We start from the raw sequence: 25,449 nt of genomic DNA, 5'->3' as shown, positions 1-25,449 counted from the left end.
GAATGAGAAACTTTACAGTAATTTTAAACAGAATATATATTTTCCATCTCTTTTTGGTCCAAGCTTTTAAAAGAGATATAATTATTTTCATTCAGTTCAGGATGTTGTCCACATCAAAGGAACAGATCAGAAAATAGGGACTTTTTAGGTTCTTTAGTTTCTTTCTTTACCAACACTCCACAAAACATATAACAAATTTTAATTTTAATTTTCTTGTCATTGAAAATAAGGTCTTACAAAAAACAAAAGTAAACCAGCCCATTCAGTATCTTGTAGAAGCTCCATACCAGCAATAACTTGAAGTAATCTTTTCCTGTATGACTTCATCCGGCTCTCACATCATTTTTGGAGGAATTTTGACATCTGCTTTTACAGAGGTCCTCCCACCTGCTGATGATCAGTTAATCAGCAACTTTTTTGCTGTTCATATGATGGCGTATTTACCTAATGTATCTAATTTTAAGGTAAATACTAAGAACCATATTTATTTCTAACAAAGAATAAAAAGGGCATACTTTCTTTTTACCATAACAGTAAATTAAATAAGGTAAATTGATTAAATGAGTAAAATAAATATATTTTACTGGATATGTAAGACAATAAAAACAGAACATAGAAGAAAAAACACAAATATTTTACTTATATATAATCTAATACAGAAAAAGCTGCTGATTGGAATTTTTTGTGAAACAGTTTTTTTCTATCCTTGTATGAAGCACGGGTTGCTGTCATATAAGCAAAATACACTTCTGACACTGTTCACGTTACAGTAAAGATGAACTGTTGTGGGCTTATTGGTGAATTTTGAGGCATTTAGAGCGGGTTAGATTTCAGGAAGCTCCTCCTCCTCCTGGTGCTGCTCCGTGGCACCGACAACCTCACACTCCGTGGTGCTTTTGTTGTGAATACATCACCGCGCTGCACGTAGCCAATAACCAGAAGGTTACGAGGAGGTTGTTTCGACTCAGCCTGCAGTAGGATTCATTCATTCCCGGAGAGCGAATGTCCTCCCGGAGAAGAAAACAAGCGAGCCCTTTTGCAGACTGATCGCTTTGCACGGGCCTTTTGTTTTCTGCGTTTCTGCTCCATCAAGGACGGGAAATAAAGAGCCAAATCTATACGGAGATCCATGACAGACGCTTTGGAGAGGATATCGCTTCAGTATCACGGTAGGCCACAGCCAGTGATGGAGATAAATGAGAGACTGAGTAAACGTGCAGAAATGAGAAAGCTCATAAAACTGATAATATTAAATAAGAGCAGGCTGCTGTCAAATGACCCAAGAAGCAGATGCATAGAAATGCATTAAAAACCCTTAAATGATGTAGAAAAACATTGTAATATAACACCAGTTATGCTATATTGCATGAAGACAAATGCATAATTACTAATGGATATCACTGAGTGATATAATCTTATTTTAAGTGTTCGCTTGCAAGTATTACTCAATGCCAGCATTGAAACTGCGACACTAATATAAACAGCTGTGGTAATAAATCTTGCAGCCAATCCAAAGACAAACCAGCCATCAACATCTGTGCACAGGTTCTGCAGGGGTTCGGCCATGGATGCCGGGAGGCTCGAGCAGCAGGTGGCCAGTGTGGAGAGAGGCATCACCTTCCTGAAGCAGGAGCACCTGGCCATGCTGACTGGCCTGCAGCTGGAGATCACACACCTGAAGAGGCGCTGTCACGGTCAGTGTACAGGTGAACTGCTCTTGCCATCTCATTATGTGCTTACTCGTCATATATTTGTCTGTCTGCCAGCCTGTTGTACTACTCCCTTTCTTGCCTGCAGAGCTGAGCTGTGAGCTGGACTCCAGGTTTCCTGACAGAAACACAGCAGGTGAGAAATTACAAACCCTTGCTGAGCAAGGGAAAAATGATATATGAGAGACGCTGAAACTTTATATCATAGCTGTAGAGATCTAAAAAAGAAAAGATGGGCAGAGGACAACTGAGAATTAACAGGGTTACACTGACAGGGCAATCTTGCTAATATTTATTAAATCTATATTTATTGTAAATTGTTACAAAGCAGAGCTACAGGTCATAATAGATTTTAAATACCGTGATTAAAATCTTGTTTTTCAGTTATCAGCTGGATTAGCTGCTGTCATAGTTAAAAATGAGCCTAGGGAAATAAAAAGTTATGTCTTTAGATCCCAGTGTTGACTTATTTGAAGCAGTACATGATGATATTGGTTTGTTGTTAGCACTTTGAGTTGCATATTTAAAATATATCAAATAAAGTTATCAAAATGACGTGAGATTATAAAGTTTTGCGACTCTTCTAAAAAAATAATTAAAGATCCTAGCTCACTGAAATTTAGCCCCTTACTTTGTAGATATACCTCTTAGGTAGCACTCTGCTTCCAGTGTGTCTGCTACTATATAGCACTGTAGTATAATACTGACAAATTAGACTCATGTCTCTCTTGATTTGATTCTTCTACCCTTAATCTTTAATTTCATTTGGGAGAGGGAGACAAAGTAGAAAGTTTTCAAACTTGGTGAGTGGGGTGGGCGATAAGTGGTAGTTCTGCTGATGTAGCATGTTTTTAATGCATGGTGTTCCCCAGTCATGATTCTGACCTGATGTGTTGCCTTTGACAATGTAGACATTCCCACTAACCCCAGTTTGGTTTTCAAATCATAGTCAAGACATTCAGCCTCATAATTCTGGCTGCATGTTTGACCACGCTTCTTGGCAGAATTGGTTTCCTGGCACAGACCCGGCTTTTCAGTGTAGTCCACAAATTTACAATAGAGTTGAGGCTGGGACTTCAGAAGCTTAATGTTAGCCTGCTTTTCCAGATATCCAAATTCAGATTTGATGTGTTTGTAATCATCATCCTGTGGGAACACTCAATCACTCATTATTCCATTCTAATGTACCGGTATCACAGCAAACAGCCCCAGAGCATGATGCTACCACCACCATGCTTCACATTTGCTACACTGTTCTTAGGTTTGAAAGCCTCACCTTTACTCCTGCGAACACACCTCTATTCATTGTGGCGAAACAGCTCAATCTTTGTCTCGTCTGACCATCACATTTTCCCCAGAAGGCGTTTGGCTCGTCTCTGTGGGCCTCGACCTTGAAGGTGTGCTTCTTTCTTGGTTAAAATCCTCCCAGTCCTTGGTGATATAAAACTCACTTCACTGTGGACAGTGATGCTGGTATTCCAGCAGTTTCCAGTTAATGGGAGGCTTGAGCCTTGCTGGTTCCTGATTATTCTTGATCAACCTAACCAGTTTCCACTAATCTGAGGGTGACAGTGTGGGTTCTCTGAAAAAGCTGTACTTACAGTTGGTTGAACTGATGTTGGAATGTGCAGATGTTTAGAACTGGCTCCAAGAGGCATTCCTGACATGTGTAAATCTGTAATTCTCCTTCTTAGATCGATCTTAATCGAATCCTTGGACTCAACTGAGGTGCTGAGTGCTGTCAAACAAATCCTTTTTATGTTGGCAAAGAGAAACTAAGAGTTACAGCTACTACACAGTGCTGGAAATGGTCCCTAATGCACAATAATGCATGCAGGTGGAGATCTGCCAAACTGAAGGTTTTGGAATTTTGTGATTGTACCCTGTACCGTAAGCTCTGATGCAAAATGTGATCTAAATAATAGATTTTTCTTTTAAATTATTAGGCCCGATTTCACCGACTGATAAGCAAAAGTAGACAGAAAGACACAGTGAAAAGTGAAATTCATGCAGAATAAGATAAGAATGAATGGTTAAGTAGGTGAATCAACAGATATTAAGCACAGAAAAACAGACCAAAGTCTGGCACTAGAAGGTAAACAGTGAACCCCTCATACTTTGTAGTGTATCTCATAGCTTTAGTATCCACTGAATCTGCATTTCTGTGTGTTTGTGTTTTCATATATGCTTCACAGAGGAGGAGGCAGAGCTGGCGGCACGTTGTGATGCTGCGGAGCGACTTCTACAGGACCAGCACTGCATGATGGTCGCTGCACGGGGGGAGCTGCGGGCCAGCCGGGCACGGGCATCGGCACTCGGGAGGAGCCTCAGAGAAGAAGAGCGACGTTTCTTAGAGGAGCTGAAACGTCGAAGCCACAAGATCACACTGCTGAGTCGTGAGCTTCAGCGGCAAAATGTCATGACCACGACCCTCTGTCATGAGCTGCACACTGCACGGTTAAAACTGTTCCAGCAGCAGCAGGGCAGTGGGTCTGCTCCTGAGGGAGAGGAGGAGGAGGCCAGAGGAAAGGAGCAGGAGGAGGAGGAAGAGGAAGAAGAGGAGGATGAAGATGATGAAGATGGTGAAGGGGAGAGCTCAGACTGGCTACTGTCTCCACCTCCTCCTGTCTCTCCCAGCCAATCAGAGGCAAGGCAGAGGATGCGCATCAGCGTAAGAGAGGAGAGGGTCAGGGCTTGCGTCCCTCAGGAGAGAGTGACATCACCACAGCAGCCACACCCCATGCCTGACCCCGCCCTCTTCCTGGTGCCACTTAGGTACCGCCTCCTCCGCATGCACCAGCCAGTTAGATCACAGGATGGAGAAGGCCTGGAGGATGAATGGGAGGATATTGATGACAGCAGGGTGCCCAGGAGGGTGGACATGGGAGCAGGGGAGGGAGAAACTGCTCTGTGATGAAGACAGGGAGGTGGAGTTGTCTTCCAACAGGTCTCAGCTAACGTCTGATGCAGTTATACTAGAAAAAGATCCAGATGAGAGCGATGTAACCTTGTGATTGTGTGTAGATTTTGGGAGGTTAGAGTTAAGTTGTGCAGGAGTGCGTGATCCAACCTACACGTAGACGTTATTAGGTGAATTTATCACATTGATGGTGCAGCATGTAGTCTGAAAGTGTGAAGAAACAGGGCAAAAAAAGCAAAGAAGATTAATGGCTTCATATGGATGCCTTTTGATTTAAACACTGTTGATCACAGCTTTTTTCCTATAATTAGTAGCCTTGCCTCTGGGTTCATGAACGCCGACACCGTGCCGATAAAGTGGCTGTCTGCTTTCTCACTGCACAAGCTGTACTGCAGGTTTGGAGAGTCACTCTGAAAGGCTTAGGGACATTTTGTAATCATTCGCACTTTATTAAATCCATGCAATGTGCCTGTTAATGGCCAAAAATTATGTGGTCATGTTTTTTGTTCTATAGTTGACTTCTTAGGCTGCCTCTAATAACATTAGCGAGTTCTCTGCCCTAGTCAAGTCTCCCACTAAGCTGTAATAATTTATTTTATATTCATTACATGTTTCCTTAGAAGATTCTTTAAGGACACAAAGGTAGTGAAAGTGCATCATCCAAATCTTTATTCCAGGCTGAAGAAAGGCTGATAAAGGCTGATAAAACAGATAGAAAGGTCAAACACAGAAAACAGAAGAATCTTAAAATTGAGGTGAATAGCTCAATCTATTCCAATGATGACCTGGCATTAATCACTCTAGTGAAAGTGATTAAGTTATTGGATGTAGAAACAGCAAGAAATTAGCAAATGGGTTGGTGTTTAAATAGCACCCTTCTTCTCAGTTGAACATTCAAAACACTTCCTAGTACTACGTCTCATTCACCCAATCACACACACATTCATACAGTGTATGGTGCATTCATATTATATAGGTACTTTGTGACATTCCAGTAGATGCATCAGAAGCAACTTGGAGGTCTAGTATCTTCCCTAAGGATTCTTTGGCATGGAGGAGTCAAGAATCAATCCAACAACCTTTTGAGTAGTAGATGACTCACTCCATATCTGATTTGGGCATATCCTCACAGATGCCCAAAATGGAAGCAAAACTAACCCGGGTGTGAAAATAAATTATAAAATAGTAACCCCACTGCACCCCCATATTTCATATTCATATTTGGGGCATATTTGGGCAACACGGTCGTTAGCATTGTTGCCGCACAGCAAGAAAGTCCTGAGTTTAATTCCACCATCAGGCTGGAGTCTCTCTGTGTGGAGTTTGCATGTTCTCCTCGTGTTTGCGTGAGTTCTCTCTGGGTACTCTCCGGCTTTCTCTCACAGTCCAAAGACATGCAGTTAGTGGGGATAGGTTAATTTGTCAATCTAAATTGCCCATAGGCGTGAATGCGGGAGTGAGTGTGAGTGCGAATGGCCTTCTGTCTCTGTGTGTTAGCCCTGCAACCTGTCCAAGGTGTACCCCGCCTCTCGCCCTATGACAGCTGGGATAGGCTCCAGCGTCCTCCACAACTCTGAAAAGGATAAACGGAAGCGAATGGATGGATGGGAGAAATATTCAAACAGTTAATAGTTAATACACTATAATTTAGCAGGTATAAGGGTATTTTACGTTTTTATTAGTCAACAGTTAACTTCTCCTGCTGCACTGCTGTAATTGTGTTCTTTATAATTTGATTATAAGTTGAATTATAAATAGTGGAATTTAAACTGAAGTAAGCTTTTATTTCAAATTACAGCACTGGGTGGCAGTATAGCCCAGTCTTCAGAGGGATTATTATAAGGGTAAGTCTTTGAGCCCTGCTATAGGTGTCATAGGGATATAATCTTACACATGAAGAGTCGCTTCCGCATGTCCGCTGTAAAGGCATTATCGTATTAGTTACCTTATTAGGCTAGTAGCATTTTTTTTTAAATGTGCTCTATCATACACACAAACACCTACATAGTTGGATTTTCTGGGCTTGAAAAATTAAAGCAGAGAGAGCATTCGGGGTCCAAACAAGTCTTTGGAGGAAAACTGTGACGACTCATAGTCCAGTTTTCAGAAATTAGTCCTTCATCTGATTCTGGAAAACTGGGACTCTACACCTTCATATACGCAAATTTTAACCTGCTAAAACAAGGTGAAGGACACATAAGAGACCAAGACCGCTAAACCATGAAACATTACTTTCTAGTGAAGCTGGCAGTTTAAATAAAATTTAATTTTGACATAAGTAATATACGCACAAATATACACACATATATGTATATACATATATATAATGTATTAAAAAGAAAACAAAATATAAATAAGCTATAGCGAGAAATTAGGTTTACAAAAATCACTAATTAAAACCCAAACATGGTTCTTTCAGTTTGTCAGTCGACACTTGTCTCCTAGCAAACGTCCCATTCTAGAACGTTCCCACAGTTGTCTTGGTGACTGTGCTCAGAATGCAAATGTACCGCTGCAGCGCTCCCATGGCAACCAGAGAGCTGCTTTCAGACTGATGCCTGAGTTTTCAGCGCACCTACTGGAGCCTCATTTCCAGCACTGAGTGTCTGAGGAGGTGTTTGCTGTGTCATATTTACATCTCACACAATGTGAAAAGGCGCCAGCCCTCGTCCCAGTCCTCCTCCTCTTCCTCCCTCCTTCTCCTGCTGATGCTATTTATACACATTGCACGTGCTCACACGTTCAAGATTGATAGAGAAAGCATGGGCCGATCTGAATACAGGAAGTTGCATCATGAGCGGCAGAAAGGTTGCCCTCTTCTGGACTTGGACGGGTACTGTGTGTTTGAGCACAGGGCCTGCCACAGTTCCTCTCCTCCCCTTGAAGGGCAGACACACACATAGTTTGTGTAATGTGGTTTCGCTGTAAGGACTGGGGAGCCTCCTGCTCTGGAGGAAAGCCTGAGGAAACTTACGTTTCTGATTCCACGAGGAGCAGGAGAATCTGGAGAAGATGAAACAGACTCACTGACTCAGTCTTTCTACACTGGATGGTAGGGTTGTAGATTTGCTACACTAATCTGTAATGAACTGATGTGATTTTCTCTGTTTTCAGACATGTGCGTTCATTTTCTGCTGTGCTTGTGTTCTCATGAGGTCAAAATAAGGTGTGCTACATGTTACATATAAAATCATAACTCTGTCCATTTCAGATCTTCTGCTGTTTTACTTTGGCTCTTTTGAAGCTTTTTAGAGGATATTTTTCTCCTTCTCATCTGTTCTCCTCCTCATTCCAGGATTTTTACACATCCAACATCACTGCTGAGTTCGTCTGATCAGAATTTGTCTCTGAGGTTTTCCAGGCCCTTCCACTGTAAGGTGACACCTCTGCAGCAATACTTCATGATTGTCCTGTCATCAGCTGTCGTCTAAGGCTCTAAGCTGCTTGCATTTACACATGACACACACACGCACGCTTGTGGCAGTGTCAAAACTTAGACTCAGTTACGGCTTAGCCGCTCACACCAGACTGAAAGTGCGTGCTTCTGAGTTTTGAGTAAGTAAATGGGTTTGCACCTGTAGCCATACCTCGCAGTGATGTCTACTAACCTCAGCCAGAAGTATGACTGTACATCACAGCTGCAAGCTGAGAAGTTAAAACATGTTACTAAAATATAATTAGTTTGTTTTTGTTTGTGTGTTTGCTTTGGGTAGCATAAGACAGCGTTATCAAATGTGCAGTCAGGAATTTGTACTGTGGGGGGAAACAGTTATCTGATCCAATCCTAAATTTGTAAGTTTGCTCCCTTGTAATGAAATCATCAGACTCTCGTTTTATGGTTGTTTCAATCTAATAGAGAGAGACAGAATATCAACCAAAAGTCCAAAAGAATGACTTATAAAAAAGTTATAAATTGTTTTAAATGTCATTGATTGAAATAGATTTTTCATTCCCAAGCAAAACATGACTTTGTAGTTTTGCTTGTTAGCAAGCACAGGCAAAAGACGTTTTTTGTAGATGGTCACTAGTTTTGCACACATCCTAGAAGAGAATTTGACCCACTCCTCTTTACAGAAACTGTGAAAATTTTCAAGCTGCCCCCCTCAGATTTTCTACAGGGTGAGGTCTAAAAGTCTGGAGATCAGCTATGCTACTTCGTTACCTTGAAGCGCTTCTTCTTTAGCCCCTCCTTTGTTGCCATGGTGGCATGTTTTGGGTAGCTGTCATGGTGAAAGAGCCATCCTATGAGACACCTTCAGTGCTCTGGCTGAAAGAAGGAGGTTCTCATCCAAGATTTTACAGTACATGACCCTGTCCGATAGTGCCTCAATGCGGTGGAGTCTTCCTGTACCCTTAGCTGAAAACAGCCCTAAAGCATGATGTTTCCACCTCCATGCTTGACTGTGGGGTTTGGTGATCTTTGGGTGATACTCAGCATTTCTCATCCTTCAAACATGGTGGCTCAAGTTTAGTTTCATTTGGTCACAGCACTTTTTTCCCTAAGCCTTCTCTGAATCATTTACATGTTTTCTGTAAATGATAAAGAGGAGTGGGCAAACTAAAGATGGGTCTTCTTCAACAGAGGGACCTTGCAGGTGCTGCAATGTTTCAATCAATTGCAGTGTAGTGTTACCACCAGTTATCTTGGTGGCTGCCTTCAGATCATTAACATGCTCCTCCCATGAAGTTATGGGCTAATCTGCCACCTTTCTTATGACCATCCCAACCCAATGAGGTAAGCTCTTGCATGGGGCTCCATGTTGAGGAACTGGTGAGAAACTGGTTTTGTGGACAGATGTGCTTTATACATAAAATGGGCTGAGATCCGTCAGAGATTAAATTATTTATTCCACCAATGTAAAGATAGAAAACATAGCCCCAAACATGTCAGGTTTATCTAGAAAAGAAAACAATGTCTAATGTTTGTGTATGATTGCGTTGTTTTCTGGTGAAATAAGGAATAATTAGGACCATTCATTATCTCTAAATAAAGTTCTTACTTTGTCAAAACTGTAGGGTCTTGTTGCTTGTGATTTCCTAGTTTGACTTATTTGTTTCCCTTTTATTGTTGTAACTGAACACAACACTGGCTCAAGTATGAAAGTATAAGTGGACTCTAATGGGGTTTGACATTAACATAGTTTTTTTTTTGGTCCTCTCTAGGTCACCTTCACAGTTTTTACTTCTTTTTAGCGCATAAAGGCACCATGGGAAACATCTTCCAGTGCTGCCAGACCCTCTCAAACTACTTTAAGTGTCAGGATACACCAAGCCCGGGTGAGGCAGAAAGATCTCCTCTGCTGTCCAGCGAAGAGAGTGAATGTGAGTCACCGAGTTTGCTGGACAACTCGGAGAACGACGTGTTAACTGTCTCAACAAACAGTATAACAAACCTGGCCCTCGAACCGGAGAACTTTCTGTTTCCTGACATCATCCTAAGCAGCAGCCTGGGAGGAGATGTGACTCTGGTGGAGCCAATGGTGTGTCTGCTCGTGTCTGAGGAGGATGAAGGAGGAGGCGAGGGGATGGGCGAGCAAAGAAGCGAAGAACGAGGAAGGAGCAATGAGATGCGAGGCAGAGGGTACTCTGAGGTTGAGACTCAGACTGAAATAGAGACCCAGATTGGTATGGGGGTGCAGACTCAGACTGAGTCGCAAACAGAAGTTCAAACACAAACAGAAACACTCGAGTTCGGTAATAAGAGGGTGGTGAGGGGAGGAAGTATGATCATTAATAGTGAGACTAGAAAAGAGATGCATGATTGGGATCAACATGAAGGTGTGGAACAGCTGCTTTTGGAGGCACAAACATCGGAGAAGAAAAGCAGTGGCATTTGGTGTGACGTTGAAGTTTCTGCTGACTTGAAGCTGCCAGGAAAGGTAGGAAGGCAGACAGCCAAAGACAAACTCGAAGTGACGGCCACCTTAACAAAGCTAACTTTGCAGACAGAAAGAAACACTGACCCAATTGAAGAGGAACATACAGATTCTGCCTTGAGAAAGCCAACAACCTTACAGTGCAACAAAAAGCCAGACGAGCAAAAGACTGAATCCAATTCAGTGATGCAGGCTGACCACAAGGTCACAAATGAAAACATTGCTGCAGTGGAGTCAGAGAAGATGACAAAATGCAGCAATAACGACACAGAAAATGTGGAAAACGTTGACCCCACTGAGGGTTGCGTGAACCTGAAACAACAGAGCAATCAGGACAATGGACAGATGGAAGAGTTAGAGCAGACTGCAAATGAAAAGCAACATAATAATATTCACATAGAAACAAACAACCATGTGGTTCAGACAGCAGGTCATATTCAGAGTCAGGACAAGTCACATGTGCCAAAGAAGTTAGAGGAAGCCATCAAGACTGATGAGCGACAGGCAGAAGGAGAAGAAGAAGGAGAGACTGAGATTGATCGAATGACCCTTTTTTTAGTTGACAGACTGTTTCTGGGAGCAAAACATGTCCAAAGTGAGTGGATTTTTTTTGTAGTCAGTATTACTGCTGGTTAAGCTAAGACTGTGTTTAAGAACTCATCTATTTAGTCTGAAATCTATCACAGTGAAAAACTCTGGACGATAACACCATATCTTCATTCATCTTCCTTTTCATTTTTTAGATTTTTTTCACTTCCTCGGACACATAATGTAATTACTTCTGTCAAGGAGGGCATATTTTTGGTATTTTTGGTTGTGTCATTGTTTCTGTCTGTAAAAACAATAACTTAAAAAGTTTTGAAAGATTTCTGGTCAAATTTCATAGGGGTCTAGATCCTGCTTTTCAAGGACTTCAAGGTCAATTCACTAGCTGGGCCTACGTCCTCATTTTAGGTTTGACATCGTTTTAGTAGGTAAAGGTGAATACTTGGACATGAATTGAGCTGCGGTTTGGGGAAGGCCTCGAAGGGGACTGGGTTTGGCAGATCCCCATGTACTAATAGGAGTGAAGAAGTTAAAGAATTGAGAACAAGGAGGGAGGGAGGGGCACGTAAACGAGAATGAACAGCTTGCAGAACTGGGGGAACCTATATAGATGACAAACAGAAGGAGCGTGTTTGGAGGCGTGGTCCTGCTCCTGAAATTCTCAGATATAATCTCCAAAAATTGACAAAAAGCTTTATAATTTAAAAACTCTGATTCTGATAAGTGTAGTGTTTGTTGGAATGTGGAAAAGACGAAATACACTGTAATATAAAATTATATAATAAGCTCAAGTTGTTCGTGTCCAGTTATTCGCAAATCAGCATCTATTATCCATTACCCGCTCCAACATAATGTTTGGGTAATCAGAGTAAACATCTGTCATGCTGCCCTTATCTGATTTTTACTCCACTACAAACTTCTTAAATTATGTTTGCAATCCTCTTCCCTTAGAAGTAAATACTGCCCAGAGAGTGAGCAGAGTGCTCTCGGGGTGCTTCCTGTATGATCAACTTTCCTTGTTTTTTTTTTTCTTTTTGAATTTGTATTTTCCTGATTAACTCACATTAAAGTGTAACAGCAATTTGTTTTTCAGCCAGTTTCATCTCAATGGTCTATTTTTGTCTTTTCTCTTCTGTTTAACAGCACATCCAAATCCAGCTACAGCACCCACTGAAGATGATCTCCCAGAGCAGTCTGATGATGATAAAAGGAAAAAACTCAGTATCCAAGACATAGTTGATCTCCAAGAGACAAGTTTTACTGTCAGAATCCAGCCTCCGGGAACAGAAAGTTTTGAGCTGCAGGTTCTGTTGTTAGTCCCTGTTTTCTCAAAGATTCACTTCACTGTGTCTTCTTTTCACTTCAGCTCTCATGTTTCTCCTCCACCATCAGGTGACCGGCCAGATGTTGGTTGTGGAGCTCCACCAGGTGCTTATGGATCATGAGATCACCTGCCACCGCACGTGCTTTTCCCTCCAGCTGGGTGGTGTCACGCTCGACAGCCTTAATGAGCTGCACTCTGTCCCGGGCATCCGTGACGGAGCGGTGATCAAGGTGGTGGAGGGTAACTGCCTCTTCCTGTTCTTACTGCATTAGTTTTGTCTTCATGTGATGATTCACCATTTGAGTCATTTCTCAAAATAGTATTAGAGTGAAAGTCCATACCTTCTTATACTGATGTTAAATTATTTAGCATTGCTATTTCTGCATTTCCACTTGATAATCTTATTTCATGAGCATCTTCATATGGAAAATGCTTCCATTTAATCCCGCACTCGTGCAAGATAGATTTGAATCCTTTGTGAGCGTTGTTGCTCCTGTTACAGAATCTTACTCGGTGCGTGATGCTCGTCTTCATCTCAGACATGTACGTGATCTTCTGAGGAGCCTCGACCCCACCGATGCGTACAACGGCGTGAACGGCAGCTCACTGTCTTACCTCACCTTCTACACCAGTAGAAACAATGGTAACGCCTCTCTGTCATACATTAGGATCAGCTTCCCTGTAAGAAAGCGCTCAACCCTTTCACCTTTACATTCAACCCTGCAGATGGTCAGAGCATGGGGAAGAGGCGAGCTTCTGAAAGGGAGTCTGTTGACTGCAGCCCTCCAGAATACGTCCTCCCCGGCTCTAAGGAGCGACCGCTGTGTCCACTTCAGCCAGTCAGAGAGGACTGGAAGGTGAGCTGTCAGTTTTTCTACATGCAGTTAAGGCTGGGTAAATGTGCATTTAGTCGTGGTTAAACAACAGTGAAATGACAGCCTTTGCAGTGCCTGCGGGTCTTGACCCTCAGCAGTTGGAACCCACCTCCAGGAAACAGGAAGATGCACGGCGACTTAATATACCTGAATGTCCTGACTATGGAGGATAGAGAACTCAATATTACATCCTCTACACGGGGTTTCTTCCTCAACCAGTGAGTTTTACATTCTATAAAAAGGTTTTATCCATCCTGGCAAGATATTTTGTTCAGATGTTTCCAGTAGGTTTAATAGTTATAATTATAATTAAACATTGGTCTTTCCCCTTGAGTACTGTAGTTACTCAAGGGTATAAACTTGCCTTGACTTGGCGTGTGCTCTTTTCTGACTTCTCCAGGTCAACTGCCTTCAACTTTAACCCCAAACCTGCAGTTCCTAAAACCCTTTGCCATTCTCTAGTGGAGCTGCTGAGTCAAGTCAGCCCTGCTTTCAGGAAAAACTTCACCGCCCTGCAGAAGAAGAGGTGAGCCAACTGTTAGGAATTGATTTAGAACTTGTTTTAGCATGAAGCTTGACAGTAAAAATATTTTCCATCCTCTGCTGTGAGCCAGAGTTCAGCAGCACCCTTATGAGCGCGTTGCAGCACCTTTCCAGGTGTTCACCTGGACTGCGCCACATGGAGACCACACCCTTGACTGCGTGAGAGCGGAGGAGACGCACGCCAGCTACATGGGCCAGGATGAGCATACGGTAGTGGACGCAAGATCGAGGGGGCAACCTAAATGTGGAAATGCAGGACACGTAAAAATATAGGTTTGATTTTACATTTCGACTGATGGCGATGATGATGCTGATATTTAGGTTGTGTGTCATGATCTCAGAGTCGGGACTGGAACGAGGAGCTTCAGGGATGCAGGGAGCTCCCCGGGAGCTCCCTGCAGGAACGACTGCACAGAGAGAGGAGCATTTTCAAGGTGATGATTCCCAACATCATCTTTCCAAGTCTGTCCTTCATTACTAATGAAGCAAATCTGTGATAATCAATTTAAAGCCCAGAAGCCATGACCTCCTCTTATGTTTCCTCTATTCTTCCTCCTCTGGGACCAAATTGTTTTATTGAAACATAAACTCATTAACCAGTATTTGAATCCCTCCTCGCAGACCAACAGTGACTTTGTGGCCGCTGCGACACGAGGTGCTACGGCTGTCATTGACGGCAACATCATGCCGATAAACCCAGGGGAGTCGCCTCATTTGCAAATGTTCATGTGGAACAACCTCTTCTTCAGCCAGGGGTTTGATGTGTCTGAGCACTACCGACCACTAGGGGGAAACACTGCTGCTCACGCTGCTGCCATCTGTGACCTAAGAGGAGCTCAGGTGAGAGATCCTGATGGTATGACCGGGGAGGTGTTTGGGAGGAAATTATCATTTCAGATATCTTTAAGGGTGTAGTTATAAGGATATTAACGGTCAAACTGGTCAAAAAATAATCTCCACGGCTGCAGGCATATGCATCAGTGGACATAGAGGGGCTACACACAATCGGCACAGCTGTGGTGGATTATCGCGGTGTCCGAGTTATTGCTCAGACGATCGTTCCTGGGATACTTGAGAAAAATCAGGAGGAGAGTATAGTGTACGGCTCCAATGACAATGGCAAGACAGTGTTTACTCATCCGAGGTAACATTCCTACAAACTCATGCCAAAACAGTGAAATCTTATGTTGTAGATCTTGATCGAAAAGCCGGACGTGCCCTTTTATTTTTTCACTATTACTGCAGCTGAGCAGGAGTGTGTTTTATGGCAGGTTTCTGGAGCTGCTGGATAAAACCAGTAAGCAGCTGAGAATCCAGCGTCACCAGGTTTTAGACCACAACAACAGACCGGTGGAGCTTTGCTCTGGCATCGAGACCATAGGCATCCTGGGTAATGATGGACGACCTTACATCTTGGACCTCCTGCGAACCTTCCCCCCAGATCTTAACTTCCAGTTCTCAGAGACAGAGAAGAGGAGGGAGGAGGTGCCAAAAGAGTGCCAGAGCTTTGGTTACCCATGTCTCCATTGTCACAGTCTTGCCAGCCTGAGACCTGAGCTGATTGAGGCCTTCATCCAGCACAGGTGAGGGAGACTTTCAGAACTGAACTACTAGACCAGCAGGATGAGCCAATGTTAGAAAATGAGCTTTCTCATCTTCTTATCTTTTATTTTATGATGTAGGTATGAGCTTTTCATGAAGATGGTGTCGCATGAGCTGAGCCAGCTTACTGAACAGGATGAAGCCACAGAGTGGAGTGAGAAGCCCGTCTGTGATTCAGATACTGGGGAGAGACCTGCAGCCAGTGCTGACATGGGTGAATAAGACCTTATACAGTAAATAAAGTGAATATGACATATGTACAGAGGTGTCATGCTGAGAAAGAGCATTGCAGATGTGATGTTTGATTTTAAACGGTTGATGGAGAAATCTACAGAAGGTCAGAAGAAGCTGGAACACATGCAATAATCTGCACACACTAAAGAATTTTTATCATAGGCCTGAATCACAGATGATAGAGCCACGAAATGAAAATGCAAATATTAAATGTTAACTGATGTGTGAGGGCAAAGAAAGCTGATTGTCTTCACGTTGGCTGACAATACTTTCATATTTGATTTTTGTAGAAATAAGGAAAAGAAATGCGATCCTGAAAGCTTGTAGAGCCGTCGGCTCAGTGAGTGACTCCTGCTTTGACATCCGCTTCAATCCTGATGTTTGCTCTCCAGGTACTGAACACCCTCGTGCTCACATACAAATACTCAGAGTAATATATATATGTGTATATACAGTGTTGGGAAGGTTACTTTTAAAATGTATTCCATTACAGAATACAGAATACATGCCCCAAAATGTATTCTGTAACGTATTCCGTTACGTTACTCAATGAGAGTAACGTATTCTGAATACTTTGGATTACTTAATATGTTATCATGCTGTTTACAACTACGTGAATGTGATTTATTACTGTTACTGAAGGTCCGCGGCTCCGAACCGTAGTAAATGGACCTCTGGCTAATACGGTGGGTTCTGTGTCGGGCTCGTAGCCGAAAAATAACTTTACTTTGTTGTCTGGGTCAACTTTGCTAGCCAGAGACAGAGAGAGGCGTTGAAAGGCTGCTCCAACGGAACTTATTGTTTCGGAGGAAAACACGAACAGTGTCTTAATAGCTTACTTACAACTGGGCTCGTCAGGCACTCTTCTTGGCTGCAGTGGTTATTATTATATTTACATGCTTCCAGCTCCCGTTTTTGCTCGATGACAGCTCGTACTTTTCCTTTTTCTCCCTCCCTCGCTCACAGACACATAACGTGTATGGCAGTCCATTCTCCCTGCAGCACGGACTACACTGCCTATGATGCTACATTCTTTAGAGCTATACCGGTAGCATTCTGCCTATTAGCTTAGCACAACAACAACAGGCGCTCTCTCACCCAGGAAACACGCAGAGAGAGAGTAACCATGGCAACCGTAACGCTGCCGCCTGGAACAACAGAACGTAGCTGTCAAACAAAACCCAAACAGTCCTGACCCGCCACAATATGAAACAGGGAACTACCAACGTGTAATCCATTTATTTCAACAAAGTAACTGTATTCTAAATACCACCCTTTTAAACGGTAACTGTAACGGAATACAGTTACTCATATTTTGTATTTTAAATACGTAACGGCGGTACATGTATTCCGTTACTCCCCAACACTGTATATATATATATATATATATATATATATATATATATATATATATATATATATATATATATATATATATGTATGTATATGTTGTCAGATTAAAGGTGAACTGTGTGTCTTTCCTGCAGGTGCTCGATTCCCTGCTGAGTGTTTAGAGGAGGTTCAGAGGCAAAGATGCCTGCTGTGGGAGGCAGCTGCTTTTCTCCTGTCTCATCAGATCCCAGCAGTGGTCAGTTGTGTGTGGAGTGATAATGTTTAAGTTTATCGTATGCATAAAGTGTAAGATGATGTGTGTGTGTCATTTCTGTTATAGTTGATGGACTGTCTTGACCACACAGCAGTGCCAATGGATGGCGCAAGTCTGACCTCAGCGCTTCATCAGCGGGGTGTGAACGTGCGATATCTGGGCACCATACTGAGGGAGCTCGGCAGGGTGGAGGAGAGAAGACGACTCGGCCATATACAGGCACTTAATACAGCTATTAATAACCATACCACATAAATGCTATTATTCAGCATATATGCATAAGGCCGGTCTGTTAGGCACGCTGGTGAAGCGTGCATTTTATTCCACTGAATATACCACATTGTATAAGAAATCTATTCCTAATCATTATTGTTGTTATTATTATAAGCTTTGTTAATTTTGCAAGAAAATAGAAAAGCGTCATATCAAGAAATCAAGAAACATCTCTTAAATCCAAAGTTTAAACCTTCATCAAGCCTTTAAATGTCTGTTCATATAGTGTGAAGCAGCAAGAGCAGCCTTCTCAATATTAGCCTTCACGCATGGATTGTGAAGACTGAGCTAGTCGTGCAGTTTGATTACATGAAGGCAAATTATTTCTCAAAGTCTTCTCTCCTCTTCCCTTACAGAGAATTTGCGTAAGTGAAATCATCCTCAGAAGTGCCAAACACATCTTCAGGACCTACCTGCAGGTGCTCAGATTAAGAAAACACATGTACTAATCACTACGCAACCTATCATTGTTTTTGATTTATCAGCAATTACCTTATTTTCTCCCAGGATGTGGAACCTGCAGCTTTCTCTGCAGCTGTCAGTCACTTCCTAAACTGCCTCCTGACCTCCTCCTCCTGCTTCCCCGACTCCTGCTCAGACGAGCTGCTCTCCCGTCGCAGGAGCCGCCGACGCCGGAGTCACGGGAGTCGCGTCGCATTGTTGAGTGACAGCATGTGGGCTAGGCTGACGTCCGGCGAGCTGTGGGGCAGGATCAGGGCTGAGGCTCGAGATTATTATCACTACACATTTGACAGGTGTTTGCGTGCGCGTGTGTGTGTGTGTGTGTGTGTGTGCCTATGTGTTCCTGGATATGTGCAGCAAGACTTTTACACTGTCATCTTCTCTGTGTTCAGTGAAAGTATAGATGAAGTAATAGAAAAGCACAACCTTCAGAGGATCTCCCTGCTGAGAGAGATTGCCATCAAGACAGGCATCCAGGTCAGACATCTCTTCATAATACAGCAACCTATAAGCTTAAATTAAGTCTCCATACCGGCAATGCTACGTGAAATCACAACATCTGTATCACAGAATACCCAACACGCTGCTTTATTTGGTCAAGACATAACAGACGGGACAAAAATATGGAGAACAAATACATAAAAATGCTGATCACTGACCATGAGTCAAGATTTCTACCCCTTTGCAGAAGCTGACGTGAGGTAATCTAGTTTATTTTTTTGCCACACTTCTGTTCTTTCAAGGTCAAAACCTTGAAAATAAACTGAGGCTGGAAAAAAGATAATATCTGGATTCAATGTTATCCTACATTTATCCAAGAATATTTTTTTTAAATTAGAGAATACATTTTTTAATATTTGAAACATTTAAATTTCAATAACAATTAAATGACAAATACATTTAGATTTTATTAATAGCAATAAGTTGACAGATGATTCTCAGCCAACAAGGCTGAACAACAAGATGATCAGCCTTAGAAAAAAAGAGATAGCATACTACCAAAGATTTAAATTCAAATAATGACCTAGATTATCACTGGACACTTTGCTATGTACATCCTCAGCTTTCAGCGCTACCTTAATTTTTTGTGGCATTGATTCAACAAGGTGTTGAAAACACTGCTCAGAGATTTTAATTTTGGGTGCACTGTGGACATAAAGGGATAGACATGGTCAGCAACAGTACTCAGGTAACCTGTGGTATTTAAATGATACTTAGTCGGTAGTAATGAGCTCAAAGTGTGCCAGGAAAATATCCCCAACAGCATTTCACCACCATCAGCCTGAACTGGTGTTAAAAGACTAGATGGAGCCATGGTTTCATGTTGTTTACTTTAAATTCTGACCCTACCATCCAAATGTTGCAGCGGAAAACGAGATTCATGAAATTAGGCAACATGTTTGAATTATAGCATCTATATCCTGTTCTATCCTGTTCCTATTAGCCTGAAGCAGTCTAGACATTCTCCTCCGACCTCTGTCATCAGCAAAGCATTTTCACCTACTGCTCACGGGATATTTTCTCTTTCTCGGACCAAGATCTGTAAACTCTAGAGTTGGTTGTGTAGGAAAATCCCAGCAGATCAGCACTTTTTGAAATTAACTATGTCATGTTAAAGGTCACTAAAATAACATTTTGCCCCCATTATGATGATCTTGCCCACGTCACAGGTTGCTGCCATGTGACTGGTGATTTCTTGTGGTTTTTACACAAGAAATAGAATATTGACATCAAGCTTCAGAGTTTTTGGTGGCTGAAGTTCACAATTTACTGTGCTTAGAGCAGAAAATCAGACCAAAAACCACAAAGTTATTAAGTCCAACGTTTAAGGTGCATCTGCTTTCCTCCTCCATTCCCTTTCTCTGTGTTCAGGTGCAGCTGAGGGAATATGTGTTTGAGTCTCGACACAGGCCGGCATTTGGTGAGGAGGACATCGTCAACATGTTTCCCGTGGTCCGGCATCTCAAGCCTACGTCATGGGATGCCACGCGGCTTGTTCAGCAAGCCCAGCTGGCAGTGCAGCAGGGTGAGACATAAGCACAAATATAGACATAAACAGCATAATATGTAGTATTACAGTGTATGTGTTCTTCTTTTTCTTACAGTAAAATTAAATGTGGCCCTCGATGTAAAAGGAGTTTGAGATCCCTGCGTTTATACATCCTGCAGCAGCAGGAGCTGCTTCCCTCCAAACATCAACACAAACTCTAAATGTCACTAACTAAAAATATCACACATCTGATAGGGGCAAATGTGTGGCGTGGGAAGAAGCGTTAACAGTATGCTTACACAATCAACAGGAAGTTTTAACGCGTTATTTGTTATTTGTTTGCATTTGCATTGCAAGAAAGAAAAATCACTGTTTTAAAGGTAACTTCCTAATGTGCTCTGTGTGTGAGGAAGTTCTCACATGCAAATTGAAAGAGTATAGTTCTTTGTTCCTGTTCATAGTGGCGACACTGACTCTATTTTAATGCCAGTGATACAAGATCCACACTTCTCATTCTGTAATAAAATACATTCTTAATCTAATATGGAGCTTCAGCAGCCAGTCAGTCACAAAAACCAAGCAAATGTCTTTTAATGTTGCACTCACCATAAGTTACCATGGTGATATAGCCAGGTAAAGAGACAGCCACTTTCATACGCCAACTTTAAGCTCTACATGGCTTGCTATAGTGCAGGCCACAGAGCAAGGTAGGTGGATGCTGGACCTCATCACCTATATGGAAATCATCTCAAGAAGGCTTTCCAGCTTATATAAGAAGAGTAAGCAATCAATAACCTGTACAGTCATCTCATCAGTCTACACGTAGACATGTGTGGATGATTTTATGACACACTTAAATATGTGCGTTTATACCAAGCATGTGCACATATTAAACATGACCGCATTTATGCTATATGTGCTGTATTGTGCCGCTCAGTTCCTTGTATTTAACACGATGTATGATGCACATTGTCAATACAGATCCTGATAATGGATCTGCTCGAAGGCCAGTCCTCATATGAGGAGCAGATATCCATTTCTGTTTATTTGCTGTGCATTAATAGTATTTTGTGTTTGATTTTAGGGCTTCTCAAGGAATGCTACGACTTGATTAGTCAGGCCCTGACTCTATTCAGCAGTGTGTGTGGGGTCCTGCATGAGGACGTGTGCATGTGCCTGCGCCTCCTCGGACGGCTCAGCTACATCTTGGGAGAAAACGCAGATGTAAATAATCATTATGTTAATTTATACAATGAACCAGTACTTAACTTTCTGAATCAAGCAGACCATAGTAATGTACAGCAATGTTTCCTGTAACGTGTCCATGCACTGCAGGCCCTCAGCCACCAAGAAAAGGCCGTAATGAGTTCTGAGAGACTGCATGGTATAGACCATCCACAGACCATACAAGATTATGTGAGTTTCATCACTTTTTCATTAATTTACAGACAGTCTTGTTATGTTATTTGTGTTGTCTTCCACCCTAATGATCTCCAGTCCACACATCTTATTAATATATATATAGTGATATTTTTCAGTGGCACAATCCCTGATTAGGATACCTAACATCACTATGACTAGAATGAATATAGCAGTTGTGGTGCTCTATTTACAGATCTGCAGTTAAAGAAAAAAAAGAATAGTTTCATTAACATCAGCATCATTTTTGTTTTTGTTTTTCAAGTCTTGACCCTGTGATGTGGATAAAGACACTTATCATGTTTTTTAAAATCCATCTATAGAACCCAAGTTTGCTCATATTGGCCTCACAGTTCTGCAGCTGTTACCAACTGGATCTGGGGATTATTTTTTCCATGTACAAATGAAAACAAAAACTAGCCAAGCGCTTAACTGTATTTATTAAAATGTGTCTTTGATATATTATTATTTTATGCTTCAGACCTTTTTGACCCTCTACTGCTTTGCTGGAGGCCGCCACTTGACCTCTCTACAGCTGCTGTATCGCGCTCGGTACCTCACCCTGCTTGTTAGCGGAGATGATCATCCACAAGTTGCATTACTGGATGTAAGTGAGATCCCACCTGATTTATTTATTTATTGAGCAGGTGACCACATACTTTAAAAGAAAAAAGGCCCCAAAAAATAATCTTTTTAAAAAAAGTATATTAGCGTGTTTGGTTTGGCAAAGATTTTATGGTGGGTATCTTTCCTGACACCACTCTCCCCATGTATCCGGGCTTGTGACCGCCACTAGGAGCACACGGGCTTGTGTCCCACCTGTGGTTAGGTTAAGAAGAGAGGTGATGACCAAGAAAGAACACTACAGATGTGACGTTTGTTTTGTGAGTGTTGATGGAGAAGTATAGAGAAGGCCAGAATTAGCTTCACTGTGTCTGTGGCTCTAGAGAAAGCATATTATAGGGTGACAAGAGAGGAAGTGTGGTACTGCATGAGGAAGTCAAAAGTCACAGAGAAGTATGCGAGGGATGGGAAATCAAGACAGTGGTGAGGTATACAGTAGAAGTAACACATGGGTTCAAAGTGGAGGCTACGTCGGGGATTGGCTCTGAGCTCCTTCTTGTTGACAATAGTGATGGACAGACTGACAGATGACATCAGGCAGGAGTCTCAATGGACTATAATGCTTGCAGATGATATTGCAGATGATCTGTAGTGAGATTAGAGAGCAGGTGGAGGAAAGCCTGGAGAGGTGGAGGTATTTACTGAAGAGACGAATGATGAAAGTTAATAGAAGCAAGACAGAATACATGTGTGTGAATGAGGGGAGGCAAAAAGAAAGGTAAAGACAGTGAAGGTAGATAAGTTTAAATACTTGAGGTCAACTTTTCAAAGGTGGGGACAATACAGACTGAAGGGGAAGGTTTACAAAATGGTTGTGAGACCTGCTATGATGTACCGTATAGAGACAGCAAAAAGACGAGGTGGAGCTGGAGGTGGCAGAGATAAGGATGCTCAGGTTTCATTGGACGTAATCAGAAGCGACAATATTAGATATGAGTACATCAGAGGGACAGCTGCGGTTGAGCTGCTTTTCTAATGTAAAAAAAACCCTCTTACCATCAAGATTTTTTTATTTGGACATTCAAAACAGTTGAGGAAGATAAGAACTCCGAAAAGCAGAAAACCTGTTGGTGTGTCAGTGTTCCCAGGCCAGCCAAGAGATGTAAACCCCAGGTCTACCTCAGGGCCTCCTTTCAGTAGGACACGCTTGCCCAGGAGGCATCCTAATCAGATACCTGAACCACCTCAACTGACTCCTTTTGATATTTTAATGAGTGAAATATAAAGTAAAAGTCTGAGAATATGTAACACATTATATAAGAACCACAATGTTATGTGACACAGTGGTAGTCTATGTGATATTGCACTGGTCAAAAGGTCAAAGTGGGTCATATCTATGAAATACTCAAGAATAAGAGCTCATTTGTGCGTTTGTGTCCCTGTTTTGCTCCTCTGTGTTAGAGCATGCTAGGTCTGGTACTTCATGGACTGATGGAGTATGAGCTGTCCCTGAAGTTCCTGCAGAATGCCTTAACTTTAACCTCAAAATACCACGGTGTCACATCCCTGAAACACGCACACAGGTACGTGACACACTTTGTCCTCACGCTCCTTTTTCTTGCATAAAAAAACATAGATTCAGTTACAGAGAGTTTGAGAGACAACTGCTGTGATCTTCCTGTTCACATTTGAATTTTCTTTGCCAAAAAACTGCCTTTCCATGTCTTTCTTCTGCACAGTCATCACCTGCTGGCCACTGTGTATGAGAGTAAAGGAGAGTTTCGATCAGCTCTGCACCACGAGAAAGAAGCTTATTCAATATATAAGAGCCAGGTGTGTTTTAGAATAAAGTGTTTTCTGGTGTTATGTCCATGCTTTCTGCTCTGGATTTTAACTGTTGCTGAACATGTGTAGGTTGGTGAGAACCATAACAACACTAAGGAAAGCTCGGAATACCTGCAGAGCCTCACTCAGCAGGCTGTGATCCTTCAGAAAGCCATCAACCAAATATACAGCAACACACCTGGTGCCTGTATTCCACCACCAAAGGTTTGCACAGTTTGGATGCTATGTGAACATACACAGATATGCAGTGTGTGCATTTCTGGTTGTGACTGTCTGTTTTTCTCTAGTTTTCCACACCGAGCCTTCCCACAATACTCCAGCAGCTCAACCTGACATGCGGAATCATTCTCATCCCCCTCAGGTGATTACTGAAACAGACACAGGATCAAAAGTAGGCACTAATGTCCCAGTTTAACACTCCCTGATTAAAATTGTTCGTGTAAATGTGCTTTTCCCTCTCACTGTATATATGTTTTGTTTTTCCTTTCTAGTGGAAAAGAAATTGACGAGCTCCGGGCTGAGTTTAAAGGAAAAGTAAAAGTGAAAATGGAAGAGCTTGAAAATCAATTGTTAAGTTCTGTGGAGTACAAACAACAATACTGACTTATGAACTAAAAACACAACCACAATGGGACACCTGCATGATCTGTGAAAGTGACCGTGGACAATGAGCAGCAATGGCGGATGAAAGCAAGGCAAAACAATGCCGTTATTAAGCAGGTCACCCAGGTGCACCTGTCTCCTGTTAAAAGAGGACTTTGCTCTGCTGTTGTCAGTAGACAGATTATCAGTGCCATAATAAAGCTCTTGCCGAACTGTACAGCACTGTACGTGATGGCAAACACGTTCAACTCACTTCCTTTTTGTCGTGAAAGTAGATGAATAAAACCAAGAATTGTGCTGCTAGATGAATGGAAAAGCACAGTAAGTTTTACACTGCGTATACAGAGAAAAATATATATAGCCACAGTGTTTAATATCTCAGATTGTGAAATGGCATGTCGTCTTCTTGCACTACCCTGAGTGTCCACTGGGTTTCACACTTGTGCCATGAGCATTTCTCAGAACAAAGTAGAGTAGATGAGTTCCCATTATGCCGAAGAAATAGATTTTTTTAAAGTAACTATTTTATAGGCTTATATTAAGTGTGTGTTTTGTATTGTGCGATAGGCCACAGACCTGAAAGTCCAACATTTATGTTACTTGTGTGAATCAAGTAACATTCGAGTGAGAATAGGTAGAAAGGCTGGGGGCACTTTAATGAATACATTTTATTGTGTGAGACTGATTTAGATCTGAACCACAATTTAGTTGTCATTAATATCATCTTATTTTTTTATTCTTCTATTATATAATAACTGAAAGCTTAAAAATGAGAGGATTAGGCTTTGAAATTGCATTTCTACTTCATAAAAACAGCGAGTTTTATATATTTTATATATTATTCCATCTGAAAACTATCCGAGTATTTCTGATATAGCTTCCTGTGAGTTGTTTAGTATAAATAAACATCTGTAGAGCCGAAGCATGGCGGTGTAATTTCATCTATTCAAATCAAAACATGGATGCAGCTGACAATAAAAATGACTTATAACGCCATGGTGACTATGTTTTTTTTCCTTTAATTTAGAAAAAAAAATTAAAGCGTGATATTTAGAGCG

At 41.9% G+C, this 25,449-nt stretch overlaps 2 protein-coding genes across 8 annotated transcripts; both read left to right on the top strand.

The window, feature by feature from the left end:
* Window positions 1-741: 741 nt before the first annotated feature.
* On the top strand, window positions 742-5,105 carry ccdc92bb (coiled-coil domain containing 92Bb). Of its 3 annotated transcripts, none has more exons than XM_006784869.2 (4): window positions 742-1,169; window positions 1,546-1,694; window positions 1,798-1,845; window positions 3,905-5,105. In XM_006784869.2, exons 2-4 carry the CDS (start codon window positions 1,565-1,567, stop codon window positions 4,621-4,623), a joined length of 897 nt encoding a protein of 298 aa, XP_006784932.1. In that variant the 5' UTR covers window positions 742-1,169; window positions 1,546-1,564; the 3' UTR covers window positions 4,624-5,105. The 3 variants fall into 3 exon arrangements, with proteins under 3 accessions (XP_006784932.1, XP_006784930.1, XP_035761156.1); XM_006784867.2 differs by having other exon boundaries at window positions 1,546-1,706; XM_035905263.1 differs by lacking the exon at window positions 1,798-1,845.
* A 2,447-nt stretch (window positions 5,106-7,552) lies between these two features.
* LOC102775969 (clustered mitochondria protein homolog) lies at window positions 7,553-25,381 on the top strand. Of its 5 annotated transcripts, XM_035905324.2 has the most exons (30): window positions 7,553-7,681; window positions 7,925-8,001; window positions 9,793-11,100; window positions 12,195-12,355; window positions 12,444-12,615; window positions 12,878-13,018; window positions 13,102-13,232; window positions 13,314-13,468; window positions 13,651-13,776; window positions 13,865-14,003; window positions 14,135-14,227; window positions 14,415-14,633; window positions 14,762-14,937; window positions 15,065-15,376; window positions 15,476-15,609; window positions 15,920-16,021; window positions 17,117-17,217; window positions 17,302-17,454; window positions 17,865-17,927; window positions 18,016-18,263; window positions 18,363-18,447; window positions 19,843-19,996; window positions 21,045-21,184; window positions 21,296-21,376; window positions 21,861-21,986; window positions 23,405-23,526; window positions 23,683-23,776; window positions 23,858-23,992; window positions 24,076-24,149; window positions 24,280-25,381. In XM_035905324.2, exons 3-30 carry the CDS (start codon window positions 9,837-9,839, stop codon window positions 24,389-24,391), a joined length of 5,013 nt encoding a protein of 1,670 aa, XP_035761217.1. In that variant the 5' UTR covers window positions 7,553-7,681; window positions 7,925-8,001; window positions 9,793-9,836; the 3' UTR covers window positions 24,392-25,381. The 5 variants fall into 5 exon arrangements, with proteins under 5 accessions (XP_035761217.1, XP_087703496.1, XP_087703494.1 ...); XM_087847370.1 differs by having other exon boundaries at window positions 18,016-18,447; XM_087847369.1 differs by lacking the exon at window positions 7,553-7,681 and having other exon boundaries at window positions 7,944-8,001.
* Window positions 25,382-25,449: the final 68 nt, after the last annotated feature.

This window comes from Neolamprologus brichardi, chromosome 10 (genome assembly GCF_056152115.1).
Source record: "Neolamprologus brichardi isolate AB-2024 chromosome 10, ASM5615211v1, whole genome shotgun sequence".
Classification (NCBI taxonomy): domain Eukaryota; kingdom Metazoa; phylum Chordata; class Actinopteri; order Cichliformes; family Cichlidae; genus Neolamprologus; species Neolamprologus brichardi.
The sequence above is the reverse complement of the archived record's forward strand: the minus strand, read 5'-3'. Positions and strand labels throughout refer to the sequence as shown.